The 26085-nt window shown below is 43.3% G+C and overlaps 1 protein-coding gene across 1 annotated transcript; it reads right to left on the reverse strand.

Annotated features, from left to right (window-relative positions):
• Positions 1 to 1173: 1173 nt before the first annotated feature.
• On the reverse strand, positions 1174 to 26085 carry ZNF341 (zinc finger protein 341). Its single transcript, XM_044661596.1, has 13 exons — positions 26027 to 26085; positions 24515 to 24679; positions 21637 to 21882; positions 20145 to 20340; positions 18823 to 18907; positions 18251 to 18441; positions 17535 to 17725; positions 16886 to 17094; positions 6983 to 7079; positions 5467 to 5599; positions 3293 to 3404; positions 2447 to 2517; positions 1174 to 2091 (listed from the first exon to the last, which is right to left on the reverse strand). Exons 1-13 carry the CDS (start codon positions 26027 to 26029, stop codon positions 1589 to 1591), a joined length of 2202 nt encoding a protein of 733 aa, XP_044517531.1. The 5' UTR covers positions 26030 to 26085; the 3' UTR covers positions 1174 to 1588.

The following is a 26085-nucleotide window of genomic DNA, read 5'->3' on the forward strand; positions in this document are numbered from 1 at the left end:
GTTCTCCCAAGGTTCACTTGACTGAGATAGAGATGAAGGAAAAGCAGGATGGAATAGTGAGAAAAGCGCTAGCTTTAGTCAGAGGCCCTGACATCCAACTCTGCCCCTACCACTTGGCCTGTGTGCCTTTGGACAAGTCTCTTGCTCTTTTCTGGGTCCTTTCCCAAGGCTAAAAAATGAGAGGTTGGGCCACATGGTCTGTAAAAGTTCCTTTAAGCTTTCTAAACTCTCCGATCCTATACATGCTACAAGGATTGCCTCATTCTTTAAAGTCTTTCCATTCACATCTAAAGGAGGTTGGAATTTCCATCATCAAATAATACTTATTCCATTGAAGGACACCCTACAAGGATCGCTAACCTTTTACCTTACTCCATTTGAAGACATTTGCTTTGCAGCAGCCCTCTTGGGACCCCAAATTATTTATAAACACAGCCACAAGGTGAGTACTGGGGACAGCAGGGAGTCAGGGGATTTGATATGAAATGTCAGGGGACAAGGATTTTACTACTCTGGATTCTGTTCTATCTCCTTCCAATGGCTCGTTTCCCCTTTCCACCCCTCATCCCAGCATGCCTAGAAAAGAAGCCCTGGGCCTGCCCCCTCTTCCCTGACAGTACACTTGGCTAAGGACTAACTGTGGCAAGGGCTACCACATATTAATGGAATTGAGTCACCTTTATAGCCATGGCTTCTCCATGTCTCATGGTGGGGATAGGGGGTAGGGGTCAGGAGTTCCATGGGCTGCTGTGACTGGGTTTTTCTCTCCTCCAAGCCCCCACTCTCCTTGCACAGGCAGCCTCACAGTTAGCCTCACTTCTGCCTTATTGCACCCACCTCTCACATCCAGAGATGTGAGAGGAGAAAGAGGATCACAGACTATACAACGACTTCTTCTCCCTGATTATCTTAACGTTTATACATCAACCCATACAACATCTGATGGCAGAAATAGGTGAAAATGAGTCACTGACGTGCAGACTATGGCCGAATCTAGGCTTTATCCATCCATGCTGTCTAACCCAATCTCCCCCATTGCCTCTCATCCCTCCTCTCATCTGGCCTGCCCCGAAGACTGGGAGAACTATAGTCAAAGTTGCTGATAGTGTCATCAAATCTCTCCTAGGACTTAGCCAACCAAAGGACTTCCCTGTATGTATAAGAGCCAGCATAAAGGATGTGAGGTGTTTATAAATGACTTGCTTCCAGTAGGAAGGATCAATGGTCTGCCCCAACAAAGGCCATTTGCCCAAAAACCAGGCATACTGACTGGATCACAAACCCAAATCCACATATATCAGGTCCCATCTCCTGAGTGTCCCAGGGCAGGACCAAGCCCGACAGCAGCACCATGGGCTGGCCCCAGGCAGTCCCTAGGACTCACCTGGTTTGCATAAGGGGATGCTACCTGGCCTCTAAAGGGCCCAGTAAGCTATTGTCCTCCCCCACCCCCCATCAAAGCAGGGAAGAAGCCTGAGAAGTATTCCTTCTTGCATCTTAGAACGGGTGCCAGGACACCCAGCAGCAGCAGTGGTGGGAAGCTTAGCCCCACCAGTAAGCCCAGGTTCAGCCATGCACTCCCCACTCATCACTCAGTGGTCTGAATATACACAGGGACAGCCAACATGGCACAGGGACCCTCGGCTCCAGATTGCAGTCCTGTCAGGGTCAAGTTGGGGCTCATATTGTCTGAGTGCCCAGGCACCACCAGCTCTGGCTCACCACCCACTGAGCTTCCCACCACAATAGACAGTACTGCGTCTGACTCTGGGAAGGGGTCTTTGCCAGAGCCTCCTGCCTCTGCCCCCTCAGCATTGCACTTGAGCTCCTCCAGGTCCAATGGGTCAGGAAGGGCTGCCTTGCGAGTCCGAGCCCCCCGCTGCTTCTGGGGGCGGCAAGCCTGGGGGTCTTTGTCCTTGAGTGGGCCCAGCCGGCAGCGGTGCTTCTTCAGGTATTTGTGCCGAGTGAAGCCCTTGGCACAGCTAGAGCAGCGGTATTTGTAGTTGTCAGTGTGGGAACGCTGGTGCTCCACGAGGTGGGCCCGGCGGCTAAAGGATTTGCTACAGAACTGGCAGTTGTGTATCTTCATCCCTGTGTGTGGGAAGAATGAAAAGAGGGGGGCAGGAAGTCACAGGGGCCCTCATCCATGAAGCCCACCCAGATCCTTGCCCCTGCCAGGTGCATCCTCAAGGCAGGGTCTGCTCCCTGTAGTAAACAGAGAAAACACTGAAGCATCGAGAGGGCAAAGTTTGAGGGCACTTGGGACACAGTCAGGATCAGCTCAGGTCTCCTGATGTCTATCCCAGGTCTTTTTCCGAGGATATAAGCCTCTTCCCATCACAGGAAAGAAAGAACCCATCCTCTGTTTGGTGTCCAGGCTTCCATCCTGCCCTTCTACCTAACATGCCACCTTCTCTGTGGGTTTCTAGGCATGTGAGCCACTTACCTGAATGGGAAAGGATGTGAGCCTTCAGTTTGTCTGGCCGATTGAACTCCTTATTGCAGCCAGCATGCATCCTGTAACAAACAAATCTGTTTATGCCTGGGGAGCTGGAGCCACTTGGACTGACCCTCCCCTCTCTCTTGAACCAAAAGAAGCATCTTAGCCTGGCAAACAGCCCACTTGCACCAGCTCACTAGATCCTGGGCAGGACTTGGGGCAGAACAGATAAGATAAATGAGGAAAAAAAAAGACAAAGGATGGAAAAATGGATCTGGAGTCTCCCCCAGGGCAGGGCCCAAGCACCCTACCAATGAGGATGTCTACTTAAGGAGAAAGGGCATCTATTTATCAGTTTCTAGGAGCAAGTGCCCAAGAACTGATTAACTCTCCTACCCCGAGGTCAAGAGAGACTCAAAACTCATTACCTTTAGGGTCAGCATCAAATATATTTCCCCAACTCATAAGAGAAGTACAAGGTCAGAGCAGGAAGGGACCTTACACGGATCATCCTGCTCAGTTTTCTTATTTACGTATGTGGAAACCAAGACCTCAAAGAAGGAATGGGACTTGGCAAAGATCCTAACAGCTGGAGAGCAGCAGAGCCAGGGCTAGAATCGGCTTCTTAAGATACCCAATTTCAGATTTTTTCCACAATACAAAACATAACCCCAACCTATGTTCTAGACACTGCTGGCTATCATTTGGCCCTATATGCTGTCTAGGAGCTTGAATGGCCACAGCCAGCAGCATCCCTTTGTTAAAGTCTGCCCTGAGATTTGAGGCCTTCTTCCACCTCTCCAGCCTCTTCCCACCCATACCAGCCCTTGCCCCAAATGGCATGCTACGTACGAGAAGGGGCATTTATATTTCTTGGATGGCTCATGGATCAACATGTGTCGCTTCAACTTGTCTTTCCGGTTAAAGGCCGAGTCACACACAGAGCATTTAAAGGGCTTTTCACCTGCATGGGGGGAAACATCAAAGGCCCAAATGACCAGGGTCAAATTGTCTGTAGTCCTCTTCCCTGAAACAGGAGGCAGGGGCTCAGCACAGAACTGAAAAGCCTAGGAGAACAGAAGCTTAGGGTATTGCTACCACCCTGATTTGTGAGGAGCAGCAAGACACCCAGTTGGCTTTAGAACAGTGTTCCCAAAGTGGGCGTTACCGCCCCCTGGTGGGTGCTGCAGCGATCCAGGGAGGCGGGGATGGCCACAGGTGCATTTATCTTTCCTATTAATTGCTATTAAAAATTTAAAAAATTTAAAAAATATTACTTAGGGGGCTAAGTAATATTTTTTTCTGGAAAGGGGGCAGTAGGCCAAAAAAGTTTGGGAACCACTGCTTTAGAGTCAGGAAGAACACCTCTACCCTCAAAAACCTATTGGGTCAGAGAATCCACACTGGAGAGAAACCTTATGAATGTAAACAATGTGGAAAGGTTTTCACATGGAGGAGCCATCTTGATAAACATCAGAGAATCCACACATGAGACAAACCTTATGAATGTATACAATGTGGAAAGGCTTTTACTCACAGAAGCTATCTTGTTGCACATCAGAGAATCCACACTGAAGAAAAACTTTATGAATGTAATCAATTAGGATAGGTTTTTGCATAAAGTTCCACAGTCATGTCAGAAAATCCCCACTGGAGAGAAACTTAATGAGTGAGGCTGAGCTTATGCTCATCACCTTTAGATTATTTAACATAAGAGGATCAACACTAGGGAAAAATTTTAGGGATATGATCAATGTGGGTAAGGCCTTCAGGCAACAATCATCTCTTATTCCCAAGCAAGAATTCCTTTTGAATAGAAACTTTATTTCTGTAATGAATGAAGAAAGACATTGATGTGGAGAATCCAGAGCTTTTTCAGAAGGAGAAAATGTCTTCTGAACAGATCAGTTCCAGATGGATCCCCTGTAGGAAGGCTTTCAGCCAGAGATCATCTCTCATTTCATGTCAGAGGATTCATAGTGCAACAAAACCCCATGACTGTGCTCAAACTTCTGTATTTTCCTCAGAAGGAGGGTGATCACTCTCATTTGGAGAAGTGCAAATGATAATAAGTCCGAGGGACCAACCCACATCTATTAGAGTGGTTATTATGACAGAAAAGAATACGACAAAAGTTCGAGGAGATGTGNCCTGAGCAAGTTATTTAACCCCCATTGCCTAGCCCTTACCACACTTCTGCCTTAGAATCAATATGAATTCTAAAATGGAAGGGGAGGGAGGAGAGAGAGGAGGAGGAGATGGAGGGAGGGAGGGAGGGAGGGAGGAAGGAAGGAAAGAAAGGAGCACTGGATCTGGAGTCAAAAAGTTCCAGTCCATATCTGTCCTCAGATACCAGCTATGTGACCCCAGGCAAGTAATTTAACCTCAGTCTACCTTAGTTTTCTCATCTGTAAAATGGGAATAATAATAGCACCTACTTCCCAGGGTTGTTGTATAGGTCAAATAAGATTATATGTGTAAAAGACTTTGCAAAACTTAAAGCACTACATAAATATAGAGCTAGGAATTTCCATTCCCTACTGTAATGTTATTGCTGGGTTCAGTCATAAAGTACTCAGCTTTATGCAAAAAGGTGAACACCCCCAAATCAGCAAAGTTCTAGGTCCTACTTGTAAAGACAACCATACAGCTCAAAACCAGAGGAAAAATAAGGCTATAATGGAAGACTACATCAAGTATCTTTGCCATCACAAACCGGGGAACCAAGAAAGGGTCTATAAAGGTTTCAAGGCCTGAAAAGAATTTTTGAAAGAAGGGAGAGGCCTAGGGATGACAGCTGGAAGCTGTCCCCAGGATATGAGTAACATATGAAAAACAACATGGGAGCAGGGAATAATGAAAGGAGACAGGGATCAGGGGATGAAAGGTGTTTGGATCAAAAAAGGGAAAGAAGGGAGGCAAATGGGGCAGTAAAGTGGCAAACTGAGGATATGGGAGGTACCAACAGCAATGCCAGGGGCAGAAAAGGCCCAAGACAGCAGCCCTAAGTGACTGCCTCTCCCTACCAGAATGGATGTGGGCATGCAGCTTGAGGTAGTGCTCTCTTCGGAAGAACTTCTTACATATCTGGCACTTAAACTTGCCCCCACTGCCATGGGTGGGTAGATGACGTCGAAGGTACCGCTCACAGGGGAACACCTGGGGGAGGAGGAAGAGAAGAGGCAGCATCAAGGACCACACTCGCCAAGAGTCCCTGCCTTCTCCACTCTAGCCCTGTGAATCAGGGTTCTTGATCAGAGAATCTTGGGGTTCTTCCCACTAGGTTAATTTAAGGAACAGTTTTCTATCAGGGGAATGAACATTTCTATGGAAGCTTTCTTTTCTGAAGCCTAAGAAATGGAGGCAGAAATCAGCTCTGGCTACTGTAATTTCACAACCTTCCCCCTCCCCCCCCCAACCCAGGGAAAAACAAGAATACAAACCAACCAGTCAACATGTATTTGCTGACTGATTGTGGGCAAGGCCCTGTGATGGGTACAAAGATGAACAGGACATGTTGCACACACTTGAAAAGCTTGCTTTTTTTTTTTTTTTTTTTAAATATTACAGTGTGAGTTCCTCTGTAAAATTAAATCAAAGTGGAAGATATCTTTCGGGGAGGATGCCCCCAAGGGAGGCCTCTAAATACATGCTTCATTCCATTAGCATTTCCTCCCCACCTAGGGAGGTTTTTCCCTCCCCTCAGGCATCCAGGGTGAAGTCCTCTGGAAACAATGGGCCAAACCAATCCACAGCAGCTGACCAGACCACCTGTTCTCGCTCTCCCCAGAGTCCCCACCCTGTGGCCTTGGTGACAGAGGCAAAGACACAGAAGAGCTACTAACCAGAGCGGGAGTTCCAATTCCCCTTCCTGAGCTACCTCAGTACAAAGCGGTCAATCCTCTGAGATTGGCCCTGCCCCCACGGTGAGCCTCTCACTTCCTTATCTATAAACAGAGGAGTAAGTTGCTAAATTTTAGTTTGGAGTTTTCATGTTCTTTGTGAGGGTGAGGGGGAATGGTCAAGAAAGATAAGAGAACTCCCATCTTCCCTTGATTCTCCATGACCCAAAGCCCTCAGGGAAAGTGGGAGCCTCAAGCAAAAAAACTCCCTCCAGTACCAGGTTGAGATGGCCAGGGTTGGGGCAGGGGTATAAGGAAGAGGCTGCAGCAGAAAATAAATCTTCATGGGACAAGTGTCTTGAGTCACGAAGAGTAGGAGGATTATTTTAGCAACAAAGCCCTAACTCACTCCAACCTGGTATGTCTCAGAATCACCACTGTGGGAAAAGACCGGTAAGAGTCCCATGAGCCCTCCAATCCTTGGGGTGGACAACTGGGGCCTAGAAGAGCTGGGAGTCCAAAGCCTTCCATGTACTCTTTAGTGGTAAAGGAATGAATGTTGTTTCTTCACCTAAGACACCCCAGAAGACCTCCCAGTACATACTGAGGTAGGAAGGGAGAAGAAGAAAAAAGAAGGAAATCCCAATTTCTGGGCCACCCACTCATTCTAGGTGCCTTCCAGGAGGAAACAAGCACTCACCTTCTGGCAGTGTGGACAGGGGAAGTTGTGAGTTGCTGTCTGGAGGTGGTGTTCCAGGGCTTCAGGGGTAGAGTATTTATTGACACATTTGACACACCTGAATGGGAAGGAGCAAGGCGAATGAAGAGATGACAATATAGGAGACCAGAATCCCCAAGACAAGTGGTCAAAGCTTAAGCCAGACCACTCACCATTTGTCCTCCCAGAAACCTATCTGGGGAACAACCTATAGGAATGGAAGGAAAAGGTGCTCAGCCAACAAGGTGAATCAGCAGTCCTCAGTTCTATTCCCAGGATCCCTGCTGACATGTCTGTCATGTCTAATTAACTCCATTTTCCCAACTGGTTGTGCCTAAACCTTTCAAGTTCCTTCTCATTCCTACGATCAATTGGCACAATTCTTTTTGAGCCATGAGGCAGACTCTCTTCTATTCTTAGGTTCTCAGGCTCATATATCTCCTGCCAGTTAATCACTTTGATGGCTAAAAAACAAAAAACCCTGGGCCACCAACCCACATGCACCCACTTGTCACAGGAAAAAATAACCAGAACAAATGGGAAAATGATTCAATTTTTTATGAGATACAGTAAAGGGTGCCTTAAATGATGAATGAATATGACATGGAGCCATGATTTTTTTCAGTACAAAAAGTTCCTCCAGTAAGAGCAACTCATCTATTACTGAGTAGCTTATCCTTCGGATCTCAGTTTGGAGGCCACTTTTTTCATGAAGACTTTCCTATTCCTGAAGCTACTGGTGCCTTCCTCTTAAATTATCTGACATCTATTTTGTATCTACCTATGTATTTATACGTTGTCTTCCCTGATTAAACTGAAAACTTCTGCAGAAGAGGAGGGCTTCATTTTTTTAAAAAATACAACTCTTATCCTTCTATCTTAGAATCAATACTGGATATCTGTTCCAAGGCAGAAGAGTGGCAAGGGCTAGGCAATGGGGGTTAAGTGACTTGCCCAGGGTCATACTGCTAGGAGTGGCTCTATCCACTGAACCACCTAGCTGCCCCATAGCCAAGTATTAGGGAGTTGCCAAAGATTCAGGGTAGATAATGCACTTGTCTCTAATAATCACAAAGTTAGTATCAAAGGCAGGATTTGAACCCAGGTGTGACTCCAGTTCCAGCACTCTATCTAGTATATCATGTTGTTTCTCAATGAGAATTAATGTCAGAAACTAATACAGATGTTATCACATTATAAATATTAATAGTAGAAGAGACTACCCACCGATGACTATAGGACACTTATAGAACACACTTTGAGAACCACAACCTCATTCTGAGGAAGGAGGGAAAAGAGGAAAGGAGAGAGAAAGAGAACTAAGAGAGAGAGGCAAAAAGAAGAAAGAGAGGAGGGAGGAAGAGAGGGGAGAGAAAGAGGGGGAAAGGAAGGAAAGAGGGGGAGAGAAGGGGAGAGAGAAAGAGAGCTAGGAGAGGCAGAAAGAAGAAAGAAAAGAGGGAAGGAGAAAGAGGGAAAGGGAAAGGAAATGGGAGAGGGAGGGAAGAGGGGAGGGAAAAAGGGGGAGAGGAGAGGTGAGGAGAGAGATAATGGTATATAGTATGTACAACCATATATATGTGAAACAGAAACTGTCCTCCACCCTAAATGCTTATAAACCCCAAGTCCAAGTAGAAACCACAGCAAGATCTTCAGCAAACAGAAAGGGGACAATCAGGGGCAGATAAGTGGCTCAATGGATGGAATGGCCAGCCTACAAGTCCTGATTTCAAATCTAACCTCTTATACTTCCTAGCTGTGTGACCCCTGGGCAATTCACTTAACCCTCATTGTCTGGCCCTTTCTGCTGTTCTGTCTTGAAACCAATACACAGTAAGAGATGAGAGAGAGTCAGAGAGAGAGAGAGAGAGAGAGAAATGGGGATCCCGAGCTAATTAATGCTCACCTCCCAGATACCCAATACAATATGAAGAACCCATGCCTGCTTTCTAATCTGGTCATGCTGCCCTTCCTCATCTCCAAAAGTCCTGATACCTCTCAGAGAAAAGACACTTTTTTACTTTGATTCTGTTAGTGCCAATTGGTGCCTCCCATCTTGCATTTCTCTTAGCCCTGATGAGAAAAGTTTACATTTTTCAACACCAAAGGGAAAAGTTTAAACATTTCCAGTTTTTACTTCCTAAGATTTAATTAGATCTATAACAAGGATCATTATGGGGAATGCAGGCAGGATTCTACAGATTCTGAATTATACTTCCTCTCCCACATGCCTCTTTTTCCAGCTCTTTGTGAAGTCTGGTTCCAAGCTGCCTCCTCTGGGGTCTCTGACCCTGTTGGAAAGCCAGTTCAGAAATCTTTCTAACTCTGGCTGGAGAAGTTTGGTTTCCTAGGAAGAGGGGGTGGAGATCTCTGCTAGTAGGAGGAGTATTTTTCTGCTAAAAGAATAGATTTCTAATCAAAAGAGGCTTTCTCCCAAACATACTTGGACATAGAACTTAAAATGGACTAAGGTCTCTGTGGCTCAAAAAAGAGAGGGCCAAAAGAAGTTTATAAAGAGAAATCAAAACTCCAGAGCATGTCCTGGGGTTCCAATCCCTTTCCAAAGATGAAGGGGAACAGCTGTAAAAATTCAGGTTTCACCTTTAGAAACCTGCACATTGGAAAAAGAAATTGAGGGTTCCGGGTTAAGATGGCGGCAGAGTAAAAAGCAGCTGCTTGACTTCTCCTAACCCATGCATATAGGACTCCTCAAGAAGACATTAAAAACAAATCCAGAGGGAAGAAGGGACCCCACAACAGGGCACAGCATCGGAGGTACGTGGAATTGGGGCATTTCCATGCTATAAAGGGGTGAAACAGCTCTCACGAAAACACAAGTGGAGCAACCCCCTCCCCCACCCCACACCACCTACAACGCCAAAACCAGTGCACGGGAGTCGGAGCAGGTTTGGGGCACCCATTGGGTCATTGGCAGTTCACCAGGGCTTGTTCCTGGGAGCAGCAAGACTTGGAAACCCTCGGGAGGCTGAGGAACTCCCAGACTCTGAGTGCTGACCCGGAGCCCAGGCTCAGGCGAAGGGGCTGACACAGGTGCGGGCTGAGGCACGGATTAAAGCGTGGACTGGAGCATGAAAGAAGGGGCTGATTCTGAGTGCAGGAGCAGACCTTGAGTGGGGACCCAGTGCAGAGAGGTGCTTGACTACAGAAGCAGCTCCCTGAGACTGTTAAAGGAGCTTCAGGCAGAACAATGACCAAGGAGACCACCAGGAGGCTTGTCCCAAAATAACTAGACTTAAGATCTCGAGTCTAAAGAGCACAGACAGATCCTGGGCGTGAGCATAAAGCTGAGAGGGAACTCAGCTTACAATAGCAAGCCAGAATCATCAGGAAAACCAGAAGAGAAAGATGAAGAAGAAAAAACCTTTAACACTTGACAACTTTTTCACAGAAAAAAATCCGGACAACAGAGCAAACAGAAGAGGAGAATAAACAAGTAAACATATCCAAACATTCCCAAAACAAAAGAAAACAGGTCACAAAGTCTTGAAGAGTTCAAATCTGAGATCATGAGAAAGATGGAAGAGATCTGGCAAGAAAATAACAGTTTAAAAGGCAGAATTTCACAATTGGAAAGTGAGGCAAGTAAATCAAAGACCAGAAATGACCAGATTGAAAAGGAAAACCAAAAGATTATAGCCGAAAACCAGTCTCTAAAGGCTAGAATTGGGCAATTAGAAAAAGATGCCCACAAATCAAAAGAATTAATAAGCAAATTGGAGATCAAAATCAAACAGCTGGAAAACAGGTCAGACCAAACTGAAAAAGAAAATCAAAAGCTTATAGCAGAAAACCAGTCTCTAAAAACAAGAATTGGGCAAGTAGAAGCCAATGATCTATCAAGACAGCAAGAACAAATAAAACAAAGTCAAAAGACTGATAAAATAGAAGGAAACATGAAATATCTCAATGACAAACTGACAGATCAAGAAAACAGGTCTAGAAGAGACAATCTGAAAATCATTGGTCTTCCTGAAAAAGTAGAAATTAATAGAAATTTGGACTCCATACTAAAAGAAATTATTCAGCAAAATTGCCCTGAAGTTCTATAACAAGAGGGCAATATAGACATTGAAAGGATCCATAGATCACCCTCTACACTAGACACTGAAAAAGACAACCCCCAGGAATATAATAGCCAAATTCAAGAGCTTCCAAGTAAAAGAAAAAAATTTTACACAAGAAGCCAGAAAGAGACAATTCAGATATCAAGGAGCACCAATCAGGATCACCCAGGATCTGGCAGCATCCACACTAAAAGACTGCAAGGCTTGGAATATGATATTCAGAAAGGCAAGAGAACTGGGTTTACAGCCAAGGATCACCTACCCATCAAAACTGACTATATTCTTCCAGGGGAAAGTTTGGGCATTCAACAAGATAGAAAATTTCCAAGCATTTGCACAGAAAAGACCAGGACTAAATGGAAAGTTTGATATCCAAACACAAAAATCAAGAGAAACATGAAAAGGTAAATAAGAAACAGAAGGGAAAGTAAGAAAACTCATATTTTTTAAACTTGCCTCTTTAAGGGCTTCAATAAGATCTAATTATTGGTACTCCTACGTGGGGAAATGTTATGTATAATTCTCTGTAGTGAACTCTGTTCACCATTATAGCATTCACTATTATAATAATTAGAAGAATTATTCATAGGGAGAGGTTGGAATACAAAATGGTCTAAGATGATATGGGTGGGAGGGAAAGAGGGGGGTGAATAGTAGAGGACACCAAGAGAATCTTGAAGGAATAAGAAAAATAGGATATTCTATTACACACAAAGAGGGCATGGGAAGGGGAAGGGATGAATACTATTATAAGAAGGAGAGGAAGAGAGCATTAAGAGGTAATATTTAAACCTTACTCTCAGTGTAATTAACCCTGAGAGGGAAGAGTAGTTATATCCATTGGGATATAAAACTCTATCTAACCCTACAGAGAAAATCAGAAGGGATAAACCAAGGGAAGCAGGGGAGCAGGGTGGTCAAAAAAGGGAGGGGAGAAGAAGGGGGAGGGAAATCATTAGGCCTTAAAAATAAAAAGAGGGGAATAATAAGGGAGGGGATAAAAAGGGAAGTAAATCAAGGGAGGGGACAAGGGTTACTGGCTTAAAGCAAACCACAGGTTTAAAAGGAAATAGTGTAAGAAGAAGGGATAGAATTAGGTGAGGATACCAAAATGTTGGGGAATACACAACTGATAATTATAACTCTGAATGTGAATGGGATGAACTCACCCATTAAACAGAAGCAAATAGCAGAGTGGATTAGAAACCAAAATCCTAACATATGTTGTCTACAAGAAACATATATGAGGCAGGTGGACATACACAAGTTTAAAATAAAGGGCTTCAACAAAATCTTTTGGGCTTCAAATGAGAAAAAAAGGCAGGAGTGGCGATCATGATTTCTGATAAAGCCAAAGTAAAAATAGATATGATTAAAAAAGACAGGAAAGGTCATTACATCCTGATAAAAGGAAGTATAGACAATGAAGAAATAACATTGCTCAATATGTATGCACCAAATGGCACAGCATCCAAATTTGTAAAGGAGAAACTGGCAGAGCTCAAGAAGGAAATAGATAGTAAAAGCATACTAGTGGGAGATCTAAATATTCCTCTTTCGGATCTAGATAAATCAAACCAAAAAATAAATAAGAAAGATTTAAGAGAGGTGAATGAAGCCCTAGAAAAATTAGATTTAATAGATATGTGGAGAAAAATAAATAGGGACAAAAAGGAATACACCTTCTTTTCAGCTGCACATGGTACATTCACAAAGATTGACCATGTAATAGGGCATAGAAACATTGCAAACAAATGCAAAAGAGCAGAAATAATAAATGTAACTTTCTCAGATCATAATGCAATAAAAATAATAATTAGTGAGGGCACCTGGACAGGCAAATCAAAAACTAATTGGAAATTAAATAATATGATTCTTCAAAACCAGCTAGTCAAAGAAGAAATCATAGAAACAATCAACAATTTCATTGAAGAGAATGAAAATGATGAGACATCCTACCAAACTCTGTGGGATGCAGGTAAGGCAGTACTCAGGGGGAAATTTATATCCTTGAGTGCATATATTAACAAATTAGGGAGGGCAGAGATTAATGAATTGGGCATGCAACTTAAAAAATTAGAAAGCAAGCAAATTAAAAATCCCCAGATGAAAACTAAATTAGAAATACTAAAAATCAAGGGAGAAATTAATAAAATCAAAAGTAAAAGAACTATTGAATTAATAAATAAGACTAGAAGCTGGTATTTTGAAAAAATAGATAAAATAGACAAAGTACTGGTCAATCTAATTTAAAAAAGGAAAGAAGAAAACCAAATTGACAGTATCAAAGATGAAAAGGGAGACCTCACCTCTAATGAAGGGGAAATTAAGGCAATCATTAAAAACTATTTCGCCCAACTATATGGCGATAAATATAGCAATCTAAGAGATATGGATGAATATTTACAAAAATATAAATTACCTAGATTAACAACAGAAGAAATAGAATACCTAAATAATCCCATATCAGAAAAAGAAATTGAACAAGCCATCAAAGAACTCCCTAAGAAAAAATTGCCAGGGCCTGATGGATTCACAAGTGAATTCTATCAGACATTCAAAGAACAACTAATCCCAATACTACACAAATTATTTGATATAATAAGCAAAGAAGGAGTCCTACCAAATTCCTTTTATGACACAAATATGGTACTGATTCCAAAGCCAGGTAGATCAAAAACAGAGAAAGAAAACTACAGACCAATCTCCCTAATGAACATAGATGCAAAAATCCTAAATAGAATATTAGCAAAGAGACTCCAGCAAGTGATCAAGAGGATCATCCACCATGATCAGGTGGGATTTATACCAGGAATGCAAGGATGGTTCAACATTAGGAAAACCATCCACATTATTGACCATATCAAAAATCTAACAAACAAAAATCACATGATTATCTCAATAGATGCTGAAAAAGCCTTTGACAAAATACAACATCCATTCCTATTGAAAACACTGGAAAGTATAGGAATAGAAGGTCCTTTCCTAAAAACAATAAACAGTATATACCCAAAACCATCAACAAGCATCATATGCAATGGGGATAAATTAGAAGCCTTTCCAATAAGATCAGGAGTGAAACAAGGATGCCCATTATCTCCTCTATTATTTAACATTGTACTAGAAACACTAGCAGTAGCAATTAGAGAAGAAAAAGAAATTGAGGGTATTAAAATAGTCAATGAGGCGACTAAGCTATCACTCTTTGCAGATGATATGATGGTCTACTTAAAAAATCCTAAAGAATCAACTAAGAAGCTTATAGAAATAATCAACAACTTTAGCAAAGTTGCAGGATACAAAATAAATGCACATAAATCATCAGCATTTCTATATATTTCCAACACATCACAGTAGCAAGAGGTAGAATGAGAAACACCATTTAAAATCACCCTAGATAATATAAAATATTTAGGAACCTATCTACCAAAACAAGCACAGGAATTATACGAAAACAACTACAAAACACTTTCCAAACAATTAAAACTAGATCTAAACAACTGGAAAAACATTGATTGCTCATGGGTAGGACGAGCTAACATAATAAAAATGACCATTCTACCCTAATTAATTTACCTATTTAGTGCCATACCTATCAAACTACCAAAAAACTTTTTCACTGAATTAGGAAAAACTATAACAAAGTTCATTTGGAATAACAAAAGATCAGGAATATCAAGGGAAATAATGAAAAAAAAATGTGAAGAAAGGGGGCCTAGCAGTACCAGATATTAAAATATACTATAAAGCAGCAGTCATCAAAACGGTATGGTACTGACTAAGAGACAGAAGGGAGGATCAGTGGAATAGACTTCGGGTAAGTGACATCAGCAAGACAGTTTATTATTAACCCAAAGAGCCCAATTTTTGGGACATGAATCCACTATTTGACAAAAACTATTGAGAAATTTGGAAAACAATATGGGAGAGATTAGGTTTAGATCAACATCTCACACCCTACACCAAGGTAAATTCAGAATGGGTGAATGACTTGAATATAAAGAGGGAAACTATAAATAAGTTAAGTGAACACAGAATAGTATACTTGTCAGATCTCTGGGAAAGGAGGGATTTTAAAACCAAGCAAGAGTTAGAGAAAATTACAAAAGGTAAAATAAATTATTTTGATTACATCAAACTAAAAAGCTTTTGTACAAACCAAAACAATGTAGCCAAGATCAGAAGGGAAACAACAAATTGGGAAAAAATCTTTATAACTAAAAACTCTCACAAGGGTTTAATTACTCAAATATACAAGGAGTTAAATCAATTGTGTAAAAAATCAAGCCATTCCCCAATTGATAAATGGGCAAGAGACATGAATAGGCAATTTTCAGGTAAAGAAATCAAAACTATCAATAAGCACATGAGAAAGTGTTCTAAATCTCTAATAATTAGAGAAATGCAAATCAAAACAACTCTGAGGTACCATCTCACACCTAGCAGATTGGCTAAAATGATAGAAGGGGAGAGTAATGAATGCTGGAGGGGATGTGGCCAAATCGGGACATCAATGCATTGCTGGTAGAGGTGTGAACTGATCCAACCATTCTGGATGGCAATTTGGAACTATGCTCAAAGGGCTATAAAAGACTGCCTGCCCTTTGATCCAGCCATACCATTGTTGGGATTGTACCCGAAAGAGATCATAGATAAACAGACTTACACGAAAATATTTATAGCCGTGCTTTTTGTGGTAGCAAAAAACTGGAAAATGGGGGTATGCCCTTCAATTGTGGAATGGCTGAACAAATTATGGTATATGCTGGTGATGGAATACTACTGTGCTAAAAGGAATAATAAACTGGAGGAATTCCATGTGAACTGGAAAGACCTCCAGGAATTGATGCAGAGTGAAAGGAGCAGAGCCAGAAGAACATTGTACACAGAGATGGATACACTGTGGTAAAATAGAATGTAATGGACTTCTGTACTAGCAGCAATGCAATGACCCAGGACAATTCTGGGGGATTTATGGAAAAGAACGCTACCCACATTCAGAGGAAGAAGAGCCGGAGAGGAAACACAGAAGAAAATCAACTGCTTGAATACATGGGTTGATGAGGACATGATTGGGGATCGAAAGTACCACACCAAAGCAACTATCAACAATTTGGAAATAGGTCTTGATTAATGACACATGTTAAAACCAGTGGAAATGCACATCGGCCAAGGGTGGGGGTCAGGGGGTGAAGGGGAAAGTAAGAACATAAATCATGTAACCATGTTAACTTTTCTAAAATATATATATTAATAAATGCTTAAAATAAAAAAAAAGAAACCTACACATTGGCAGGCCCCAACAAATAACCCTTGATGCCCCCACAAATCCTACACGTTATGAAAGGAAATAGGGGTAAGGAGTGGTAATAGTGTGTTCCTTGAGGGAGATGATCTGGCTTCAAATCTCACCTCTGCCACTTATCATAAACATAGGCTGTTATTATCAGAGATAAAAAAAAAAGTTGGTTTGGGGCAGATGACATATTTCATGCTTTAAAAAGAAAAAAAGCTTCAGGCATAGATATTGGCTGTCCCATCTGTCAGGCCCCACGGCTGAGAATAGAAGCCAGCAACTGCTCAATAACCTGAACTCTGCTCCTGGGCTGCAGGGGCTCTCCCCTCCTATCCATGACTGTCAGACAGCACCCATATTCACAAGTCCCAGCAGACAACCCACAGACAAGAAGAAAATACATTAGACCCCTGACTCCCCTTTAAAGGTCTGCATGGGCAGCGCCAACTGCCCAGGGACTCTGCCATAGGCAAACGTGGCCCCTGCCTGGATTTGCCCTGACATTACTTGTAGACAGCGACATCCTTCTTGGGGCTGTGCTGAGGCAGGAGGCTGTGGGAGTACTGGTGCACACCCAGCTCATACAGAGAGGGGAAGTCCTTGCTGCACAGATGACATCGGTAACTCAGTTCCTCCTGGTGGCTCTTGATATGCTCCAGGAACATGTCTAGCTTCTGGAACATCTGGGCACAGCTCTTCACGACACACTTGTACACCTGGAGGGAGGCCCCAGGCAGGGGGGAAGAAAGGAGTAAGCACTGGGGAGGTGTCGCCTGTCCCTTCCACCCCTGGCTGTCAGATCATTTGTGACCTGGGACCCAGACACAGTGCCTCTTCCCTCCCACAAGGACAGAACCCTGGACAGGAGGCCCAGCAGCTTAGAATGAGTACTGAGCCAGGTGCATTCATTCCCACAAGCTATTCATCCCCTGGGGTTGCCTCAGAAGTTTTCCTCTCCTGATGAGGCTTAGGAGCCCTCTGGGGTAGATCTCACTCAAGTGGGATCTGGCAGGGCCACATTCTTGCCATATCTCTGGCAGGGCTGCCCCTTTCCAGATAACTCCAAGACCTCTCTTATCCGAGAGGGGTGCCTAGTTCCTTACCCAGCCAGGACTCAGGAAGAGGGTGAGGCTGAGATAAACCAGTCACTGCTTACTTGTTCATTCTTATGCTGGGTCATGTGTGACCTGAGCTGGAAGTATGTACTGAACTTGTTCGGACAGAACTGGCACTGGTAAGAGCTGTCAATGAGGACCACCTGCTTGGCTTCCAGTTTTCCAGCCTCATTTTCCTCCGATGAAGCCAAAGCCTGAGGCTGGGGAACACTCCTGGGGGGCTGGCTAATCCCTGCAGAAAAGTACAGAGACATCAGGACAAGAGATGGGAAAGAGGTCAGATAATCAATATTTACTGAGTGCCTACAATGTGACGCTAGGCACTCTGGGAGATAAACAAGAAAAATGCATCTCTTCTCTCAGGGAGATGGTATTCACCTAGATTTACCATGCAGCCAGTCCTAAGGGAGGAGAGGCCTGGATAGCAAATGCTGCATTCTGCCTGCCAACCAAACAGTCCCAGCCACCAGGAGACTTGTGCCTGAGGATGCTTGAGGCCAAGACCCCACTAAGGAAGGCACAGACACCACTGGTCCTAGGGACCACAAAAGAATACTTGACAAAAGAGTTCTAACCGATTTGCTTTGGGGAACATGGGATAACACTTTTCTTATTGCCCTCTTGATGGAGGGATAATGAACCTGTGGGAGTGAAGCCAAGCAACCGAAAGGCCTGAGGATGTCTCTAAAGCTTTGGCCTCTAGCTCTGGCACCTGATCTGCCCCACCACCCAGCCCCATGGCTCCTCAGCCTCACACCTGGGTCTTCCTCGTCCTCTTGCTGGGTGGGGTTCAAGGCCATGACCTGAACAGTCACTGAGTTCCGGGAGATGGTGCACCCGTGCCCTGGTGGCCACACTTTGTGAGTCTGCATATGCTTCTTGACATTTGATTTCTGTGCAAAGGCTCGGCCACAGACAATGCATTGGAAGGGTTTCTCCCCTGTGTGACTAGAAGGAGACAGAAGTCAGTTGTCATCCAACTCTTTGCCTAGGAGAGGGGTGCTGGCTACTGTTAGGAGCCAGGAGAGCTCATGTCACACTCCTAGGAAGAGCCCATGAACTCGGGCAGAGAAAACCTACACGCCAGCTGTTTGTGCCCACCATACAAGGGGCCTGGAAGGGGTGAAGGGCGCCTTATTTGCTCTGGAACATTGCTATCTTTTCCCAGTGCTGCAGGAATCAGGGAAAAAGATACTGAGGCCCTGTCATTGTCAGCACTCCCTGAAGAGAGTAGGGAAGCTGGGGACAGTTGCAGCCTACCAGTCCAAAGTGGGCAGAAGGGCTGGTTCCCTCCTCGGAGATAATACCTGACCTTCCCCTCCCAGGTACCTTCGGATATGCTGTTGCAGGTCAAAGTTCTTGGTGAATGTCTTGTCGCAGTAGGTACACTTGAGTTTCTGGCACTTGGGTTTCCCTACAACAGAGACCAAAATGAGAGAGCAGGGGAGGAATAAGAACAGAGACAAGTAGAGGGTAGGTCTCTACTCACAGCTCACCTCCAAGGCAGCAGCTGCACTAGTTGAGGCATCATGCGTGAGTGGGGCAAAACGTAGATACATTTAAAAGAAGGCACTTTCATCTCCCTCTGAGGATGAAGGGACTCTGGCCCTGAAACCCCATCGGCAAAGTCTCTGAAAAGCATCTCTCTGCACAAGGCCTCTTCCCATTTGACTTCTGCCACCCAAACTAAGGTTCCCTGACAGAAAAGACCCCAGACCAAGGGCTAAGAATCTCTTTTGGGTCATGGACCATTCTGGCAGTCTGGCATAGCATTATAAGGGAAGCACACTGTAATGAAATACAGCTATCAAAATCTATTTTTAAGAAAAACCTAACTACATAGACCCCAAGTTAAGAACTCCTGCCCTAGGGCCAAATGCTGTCCACCTTAGGTATGTTCTAAGATTTTTAGCCAAAAAAGAGAAACTGCCAGGTAGCTCACATCTCAGAAATAGATGTCCATTGGAAACTACCTGCACAGCCTCTCTATAGATCTTTCCCCATCTTTCCAACTACTAGTTAGTGCCTCCCCTCTGAGACAGCCTCTTCCATATCCCATCTACTCTGTATATGTCTGAGGGGCAGCCCTAGTTATTAGCATCTTGTGTTCTCCATTAGAATGAGAATTCCATATGGCAGGGATTGCTATTGCCTATCTTTGCATCTCAAGGGTTTGGCATAGTGCCTGGGACAATAAAGGCTTAATAAATACATATTATCTGGCTTTCTGATAACTATCAATGTGTGATTCCCAGCTTTGAGGTGTTAGGCTGATAATGGAAGCTGAATACAATTAATGATATCATTAAATTCATGCAGTCCAGGGGGCAGCTGGGTAGCTCAATGGATTGAGAGTCAGGCCTAGAGACGGGAGGTCCTAGGTTCAAATCTGGCCTCAGACACTTCCCAGCTGTGTGATCCTGGGCAAGTCACTTGACTCCCATTGTCTACCCTTACCACTCTTCTGCCTTAGAACCAATACACAATATTGACTCCAAGACAGAAAGTAAGGATTTAAAAAAAAAAATTCATGCAATCCACACAAGATTTCTGATCATGTGGCCACCTGGAAAGGTAGCCCCAGCAATCAAGCAGTATGCTCAATAATGTCAGTATGGTTAGCCACTGACCAAGAGAGACCTAGACCCTACCTTCTTGGAGCCCACCATCACTTTTGGGGCGCTGGTTCTTCAATGTGGAGGGGGAGTTGAAAACAGCCACATTACCACTGGTGGTGTTGGTCAAGGGAGCTGGAGGGGTTGGTCCTTTGGGTTTGAAGCTCTGTTTCCCAGGGCTATACACAGGAGGGCTTGGGTACACGGGATTCTCCACACACTGGTTTGGGACCTGAAAGCACAAGTTTATTAAGGAGAGTCTGTTTATAGCCACCTGAACCAAGGATGACAAGATTTATAAATTTACAAATGTTAGTGCCAGTGGGAAGTCAAGGACTTTGGTGAATCCCTGTCCTTCTCTGGGCCCCCAGTATCCTCCTCTGGAAGACTGAGATTGATGAGATGATCAGTAAAATTCTCTATTTATGAGATATCAAAATCCAACTCTACTCAGCAGAACCTCATCAGAGGCTCCAAGTTAACTCTGATTTACCCAAAATCATGAGGCAAGCTAGGGGACCAAGACAAAAATCTCTTCCTACTCATGCCTAATTCAGGCCTCTTCCACTACTCTATGCTTCTTTTTTGTCAATTCCCCAAGACCTCCAAGAGCCTTCTCTTCCATGCATTTTCTCCCAGTGCCCAGCATTTAACTCATATTATAATATGGCGATGTAAAATGCTTCCTCCTACCTTATCTGTCCTAGCCACGACCTGAGTGAATTCCTCCTACCTGATAATCCTGAAGGACATTCAGCCAGATCCCCCCTCTCCCATCTATCTCAAGTGACAACCCAATCTTATGTCTCCAACTCAACACATCACCACTGATATACTCTTTCCTGGTTGGCCCAGAGGAAAGGCAGATGTGAACTTCAGCAAGCAGCAATTTAACATTCAAGAGATATCAGCAATTTATTAGGAAAGTCTGGGGAGCAAAACTTCCCCTGTGAGCCACCTACTCCAAAGAGGACCAAGCAGATGGAAAGAAAAAAATCAGCCCCACTGTCTTCAAAGGTACAGCTGAGGCACCATCAGGATCACAGGGCTAGAGCTGGGAGAGGCCTCAGGCCCTCTAGTTTGACCTTTACTCTTCATAGATAAGGAAATCAAGGCCCTAGGTAGTAAAGTGACTTGCCAAAGGCCACACAGGTCAGAGGCAGCTTTTGAACACTTGAACATTTGACAGTCTTGGCACGCCAGAGTCAGAATTTCTTCCATCCTGCCAAATGAAGGCTAGAGGTTCTTTAGGACTCTTGTCTTCAGGCTTGACACTAATTGTTAGCAGCCTTTTCTCCCCTAGTTCTACATTTCTGAGTTGTTCAACCTCTCACTAATACCCCAGGACAATGTCCCACTTTGTAGTCTTTTCATGGAAGCAGTACGTGGTCCCCTGACTGCCTCTCTCTCGGGTAGGATCCTGACAGTGTCCATTGCTTTGGATCTTTTCACCAGGAAACCCCTACAAGTGCCCTCCCTTCTTGGTTATATAGTGTGATACCTCACCCCAGGTCCCTCTCCCCATTACCTCTAGAGATGGGTAGGGCTGCATCCCCAGAGCCTGGATCTCCACCACACTGCTTCCTGCCAAGGGGGCCGTGGCATTGTAAACCTCTATCACTCCACCCGTACTGGGACGTCCGGGAGCCCCCAGGTTCTGGGAAGGAGGAGGAGGAGGCTGTGGAGGAGGGGGAGGAGGCAATGGTGGAGGTGGTGGAGGAGGTGGTGGGGGCTGGGGGAGGTAGCCAGGCCCTGAGTGCATACTCAGGCTGCTCTAGAGTGAGAAGATAAAACAGAAAATCATAAAGAAACATGGCATTAAGACTGGGTATCACCATAATATAAAAAAACTTTACATTTGTTTAGCCCTTTACAGTTTATAAAACACTTTTTTTTAAAACCCTCACCTTCCATCTTAGAATCAATCCTGTGTGTTGGTTCCAAAGCAGAAGAGCAGTAAGGGCTAGGCAATGGGGAGGGGGGGGGCGGAGTGTTAAGTGATTTGCTCAGGGTCACACAATTAGAAAGTGTATGAATTGAGATTTAAACCCAGAACCTCCCATCTCTAGGCCTGGTTCTCTATCCACTGAACTGCCCCCACTCCAGAATTCACTTTCATGTGAAATAACCTATTTGAGCCTCACAAGAGCCCTGTGACATAGGCAAGGGAGATATTACCATCACCTCCATTTTACGGACTGGGAAACTGAAGTTTGGAGAATCTAAATGACTTCATCAAGATCATGACACATATCATGTCTCTTCCAACCCAGAAACCAAACTCATTCATGTGAAAAGCAGAATTATTTGGGCGGTATGTTCAGAAGAACAAGCTGAAAGGGAGATCATGAAATAAAACTGGATTTATGCTCAGCACAAAAATGGCCCTTTACTGCTTTTCCTTCTGGCAGCAGTTGGCTAAACCACTGCTTCGAGTCCCCAGAGATCCATCCCAGGGTGTGCCTTCCTGGCTCCGGGCCTGGCAACAACTCTCTCTCTCACCCTCTCACCAATGGCAGCCTTCATTAAAGTCTGTGGCAGGGCCTTTTAAATGTAACTGCCTTTTCATTTTATAGAGTTTGGTTTGCTATTTCTCTAACCCTTCTTTTATGACACATAAAAGATAGAAAGGATGTGTTTGCTTTTTAGAATTTTCTAACTTCAAGTCCCAGCTTTCCTCTTTAAATGCAAAGGAATTAATATTACTTGGAAAAAGAATATACACATACACATTTATACACAGCTATATTAATAACTGAGGCCTTTCCCCTTACATCTCAGTCTTTGTGTATTAGATATTTATTCCCCTCCCCCCCAGAGAATCTAAATTAGCAACTCTATGTGAAATCCCAAGAGACAAAGCTCTAAGCACATCGTATCAGAGGGCCTTTTATTCACACTTGAGAGGACCACTCCAAGGCCATCAGCGACCTGGCAGTTTAGAAGCAGAAGTCCCTGGGAAGTGCATACCCCATATTAATTGGTTGCTTTTGTGTATATTCATGTAGTTTTCATTGCTTCTTGGTTTCTTTTTCTTTCAGCCCTAAAAGCAGCCAAGAAATTCTTTCCCTGTCTCCTCAATTGTAACTTTGAAAAATAAGTATCCACCTAGGCCCACATAGTCCCATAGCACCTGGGATCATAAGTAAGATCCTTTGCATCCTCTTTGTTGCCAACCTGGAATAGATGGGGGTCCCTCCAATTCTATCACAACCAATTAGAGAGCTCAAAATTCAGAGGTAACAATCTTGCTCCCCACAAATCACTGTCATCGAACCCTCCAGGCAGGGGGAATATCTCTGACTTATATCAGAGGAGGGGACTTTTCTGTATAAAAAAGGAATCTTTGAAAGAACTTTTGGAAGCTGCACAGATATTCTGAAGAACTGTAGTATATCATTCCTGAGGCCTGAGTCAGTTGTGCAGAATATCTTCTATTAAGTCTGATTTGAAAACAATTCTTTGTCATAAAGGGTGGCTCTCCAGGAGTGGGAGAGTGGAATACAGGGGAAATTTAAGCAATATAAAAACAAAAGCTATATTTGGGGGTGGGGCTTCCATTTAATTATTTATTTAAAAATTTTTTTTGACATGGTTCCATAATTCATGTTGTCTCCTTCCCCTCTTCCCTCCTCCCTTCCAGAGCTGACAAGCAATTTCACTGGGTTATACATATATTATCACTTGATACCTATTTCCATATTATTCATTTTTGTATAATACGGTAATCTTTTAAAACAAATACCCAGAGGGGCAGCTGGATTGAGAGTCAGGCCTAGAGACAGGAGGTCCTAGGTTCAAATCCAGCCTCAGACACTTCCCAGCTGTGTGACTCTGGGCAAGTCACTTGACCCCCATTGCCTACCCTTACCACTCTTCCACCAAGGAGCCAATACACATAAGTTAAGGGTCTAAAAATAAATAAATACATAAATAAATAAAAACAAATACCCATATAGACAAGTGACAAATCATATGCTTTTCTTCTGTGAAAAACAAAAGATATTAATAAAAATTTATCTGAAATTTATTTTATGTTTACTTGGAAACTAATGTGAGAATTTTCTCCTTTTCCTTTTACAACAGAAACTGGGTTGCCACACTCAGAGAACTTTGCTGTCAAATGTAGGAACTGAAATGGGAAAAATGGTAAGTGTCCCAAGAAATCACGCAGGGAGTTCAAATTGCTAAAGTAACAAACTCTAATTTAAGGTCTTAGAACCTTCCTGAATTATAGGTGACCAGAATTATTCAGATGGAAAAAAATAAGAACAAATCATTCTTTATTTTTCACCAAGATCTTTGAAAAATGCAACCAGCTTATAGGTTAGAGCACGAACCAAGACAATAAACAAATTTAATTTTATGAAGAAGCTATGCCATTCGGTGGCATGAATTCTCCTTACCTGCACAGGTGGCTGAACGGGAGACTGCACAGGGGGCATTGGCTGATCCAGTGATGTAAAGGCTGACATGGCAGACATCAGCACTTCATCACTCACCAAAATATTCCCTTGTACCAGAGTCTGGATCAGAGGGGATGGGGGGACTGTGATGTATGTAGAGATTTGCTGTAGGGAACACAAATAAGAACTAGATGTCAAACAAGAAGAGATCTCCAACATTGGAAAGAACCCAAAAGCCCCATCTGAATGTCTATCTGAATCTCTCTCTTTTCCTAGCTCAGCATAATCATTAGACAGAGAGACAATGCTGGTGAAGAATACAAATTCCCCTATTCAGAGTGTGATCATCTAGTAATCAAAATAACTTATTTTATAAAGCATTTTGAAATGTCCAGAGACTCTTTATATTGTTTCTTATGTATATACCCATGATAAATTCTAGACTTTCATTTGCCTTCATAATGAATAGATGGCAAAGAAAGGTTTACTGAAAGCCAAGCAATATGGGGACCTTTCCAACCTCTCCACTCTTCCCATTTTATAGATAAGAAAACTGAGGCCCAGGGAAGTTAAGTGACTTACAAAGTAAGAGTCATATAGAAAGCAACTATGAAATTGATCATCCTGACTCTAAGATGAGAATTATTATTTTTCTTTTTTATTGTCATGCAAAACACACTTCCATAATGGTCACTGTTGTAAGAGCAGTCATTCATAATCAAAACCCAAAATAAAACCAAAAATACACTGATGTGAAAGAAAATTCCAACAGTTCTTTCTCTAGAGGTGGATAGCATTCCCTGTCACAAGTCTTTCAGGATTGTAAATTCAAAATTCTAACCTCTACACCAGTAGTTCCCAAACTTTTTTGGCCTACAGCCCCCTTTCCAGAAAAAAAATTACTTGGCCCCCTAGAAATTAATATTTTAAAATTTTAATAGCAATTAATAGGAAAGATAAATGCACCTGTAGCCATCACTGCCTCACCTGGATCACTGCAGCACCCACCAGGGGGCGGTGGCACCCACTTTGGGAATCACTGCTCTACACCATACCATCACTAATAGGATAAGGATATACTTTCCACAGACAAAATAAGAACACAAGACAGGTGAGATCCCGAAGAGACAGTTACAAAGAATAAAATGACAGGATACTAATTTAATCCACTTTCCTTTTCTATGTTTCACTAATCACTACAAAAGACAGAAGTTGCCTCTCATAAACCATGTACCCGAGGGAGATATTCGTAATCTTCCAAAGATACTAATCTCTATTTTCATTAAAACAATACAACGCAACACAACAAACTAAATTTAGGACTCTGAGCCACAGAGGACATTTCCTAATGCTCCATTAAAGACAGACTTAACTATCCCTTCTTACAGTCTAAGAAGCTCTACTCTCTCAAAAGGAAGTAAAGACATAATTAATATGATGATGATGATGATGATGATGATGATGATGATGATGATGATGATAGTAATAGCTAGCATTTCTTATAGCCCTTACCATTTGCCAGCTAGGTGTTGCAGGGGATAGAGTTCTGGGCCTCAGGTCAGGAAGATGAG

The sequence above is a fragment of the Gracilinanus agilis genome, chromosome 2, assembly GCF_016433145.1.
Source record: "Gracilinanus agilis isolate LMUSP501 chromosome 2, AgileGrace, whole genome shotgun sequence".
In the NCBI taxonomy this organism is placed as follows: Eukaryota; Metazoa; Chordata; class Mammalia; order Didelphimorphia; family Didelphidae; genus Gracilinanus; species Gracilinanus agilis.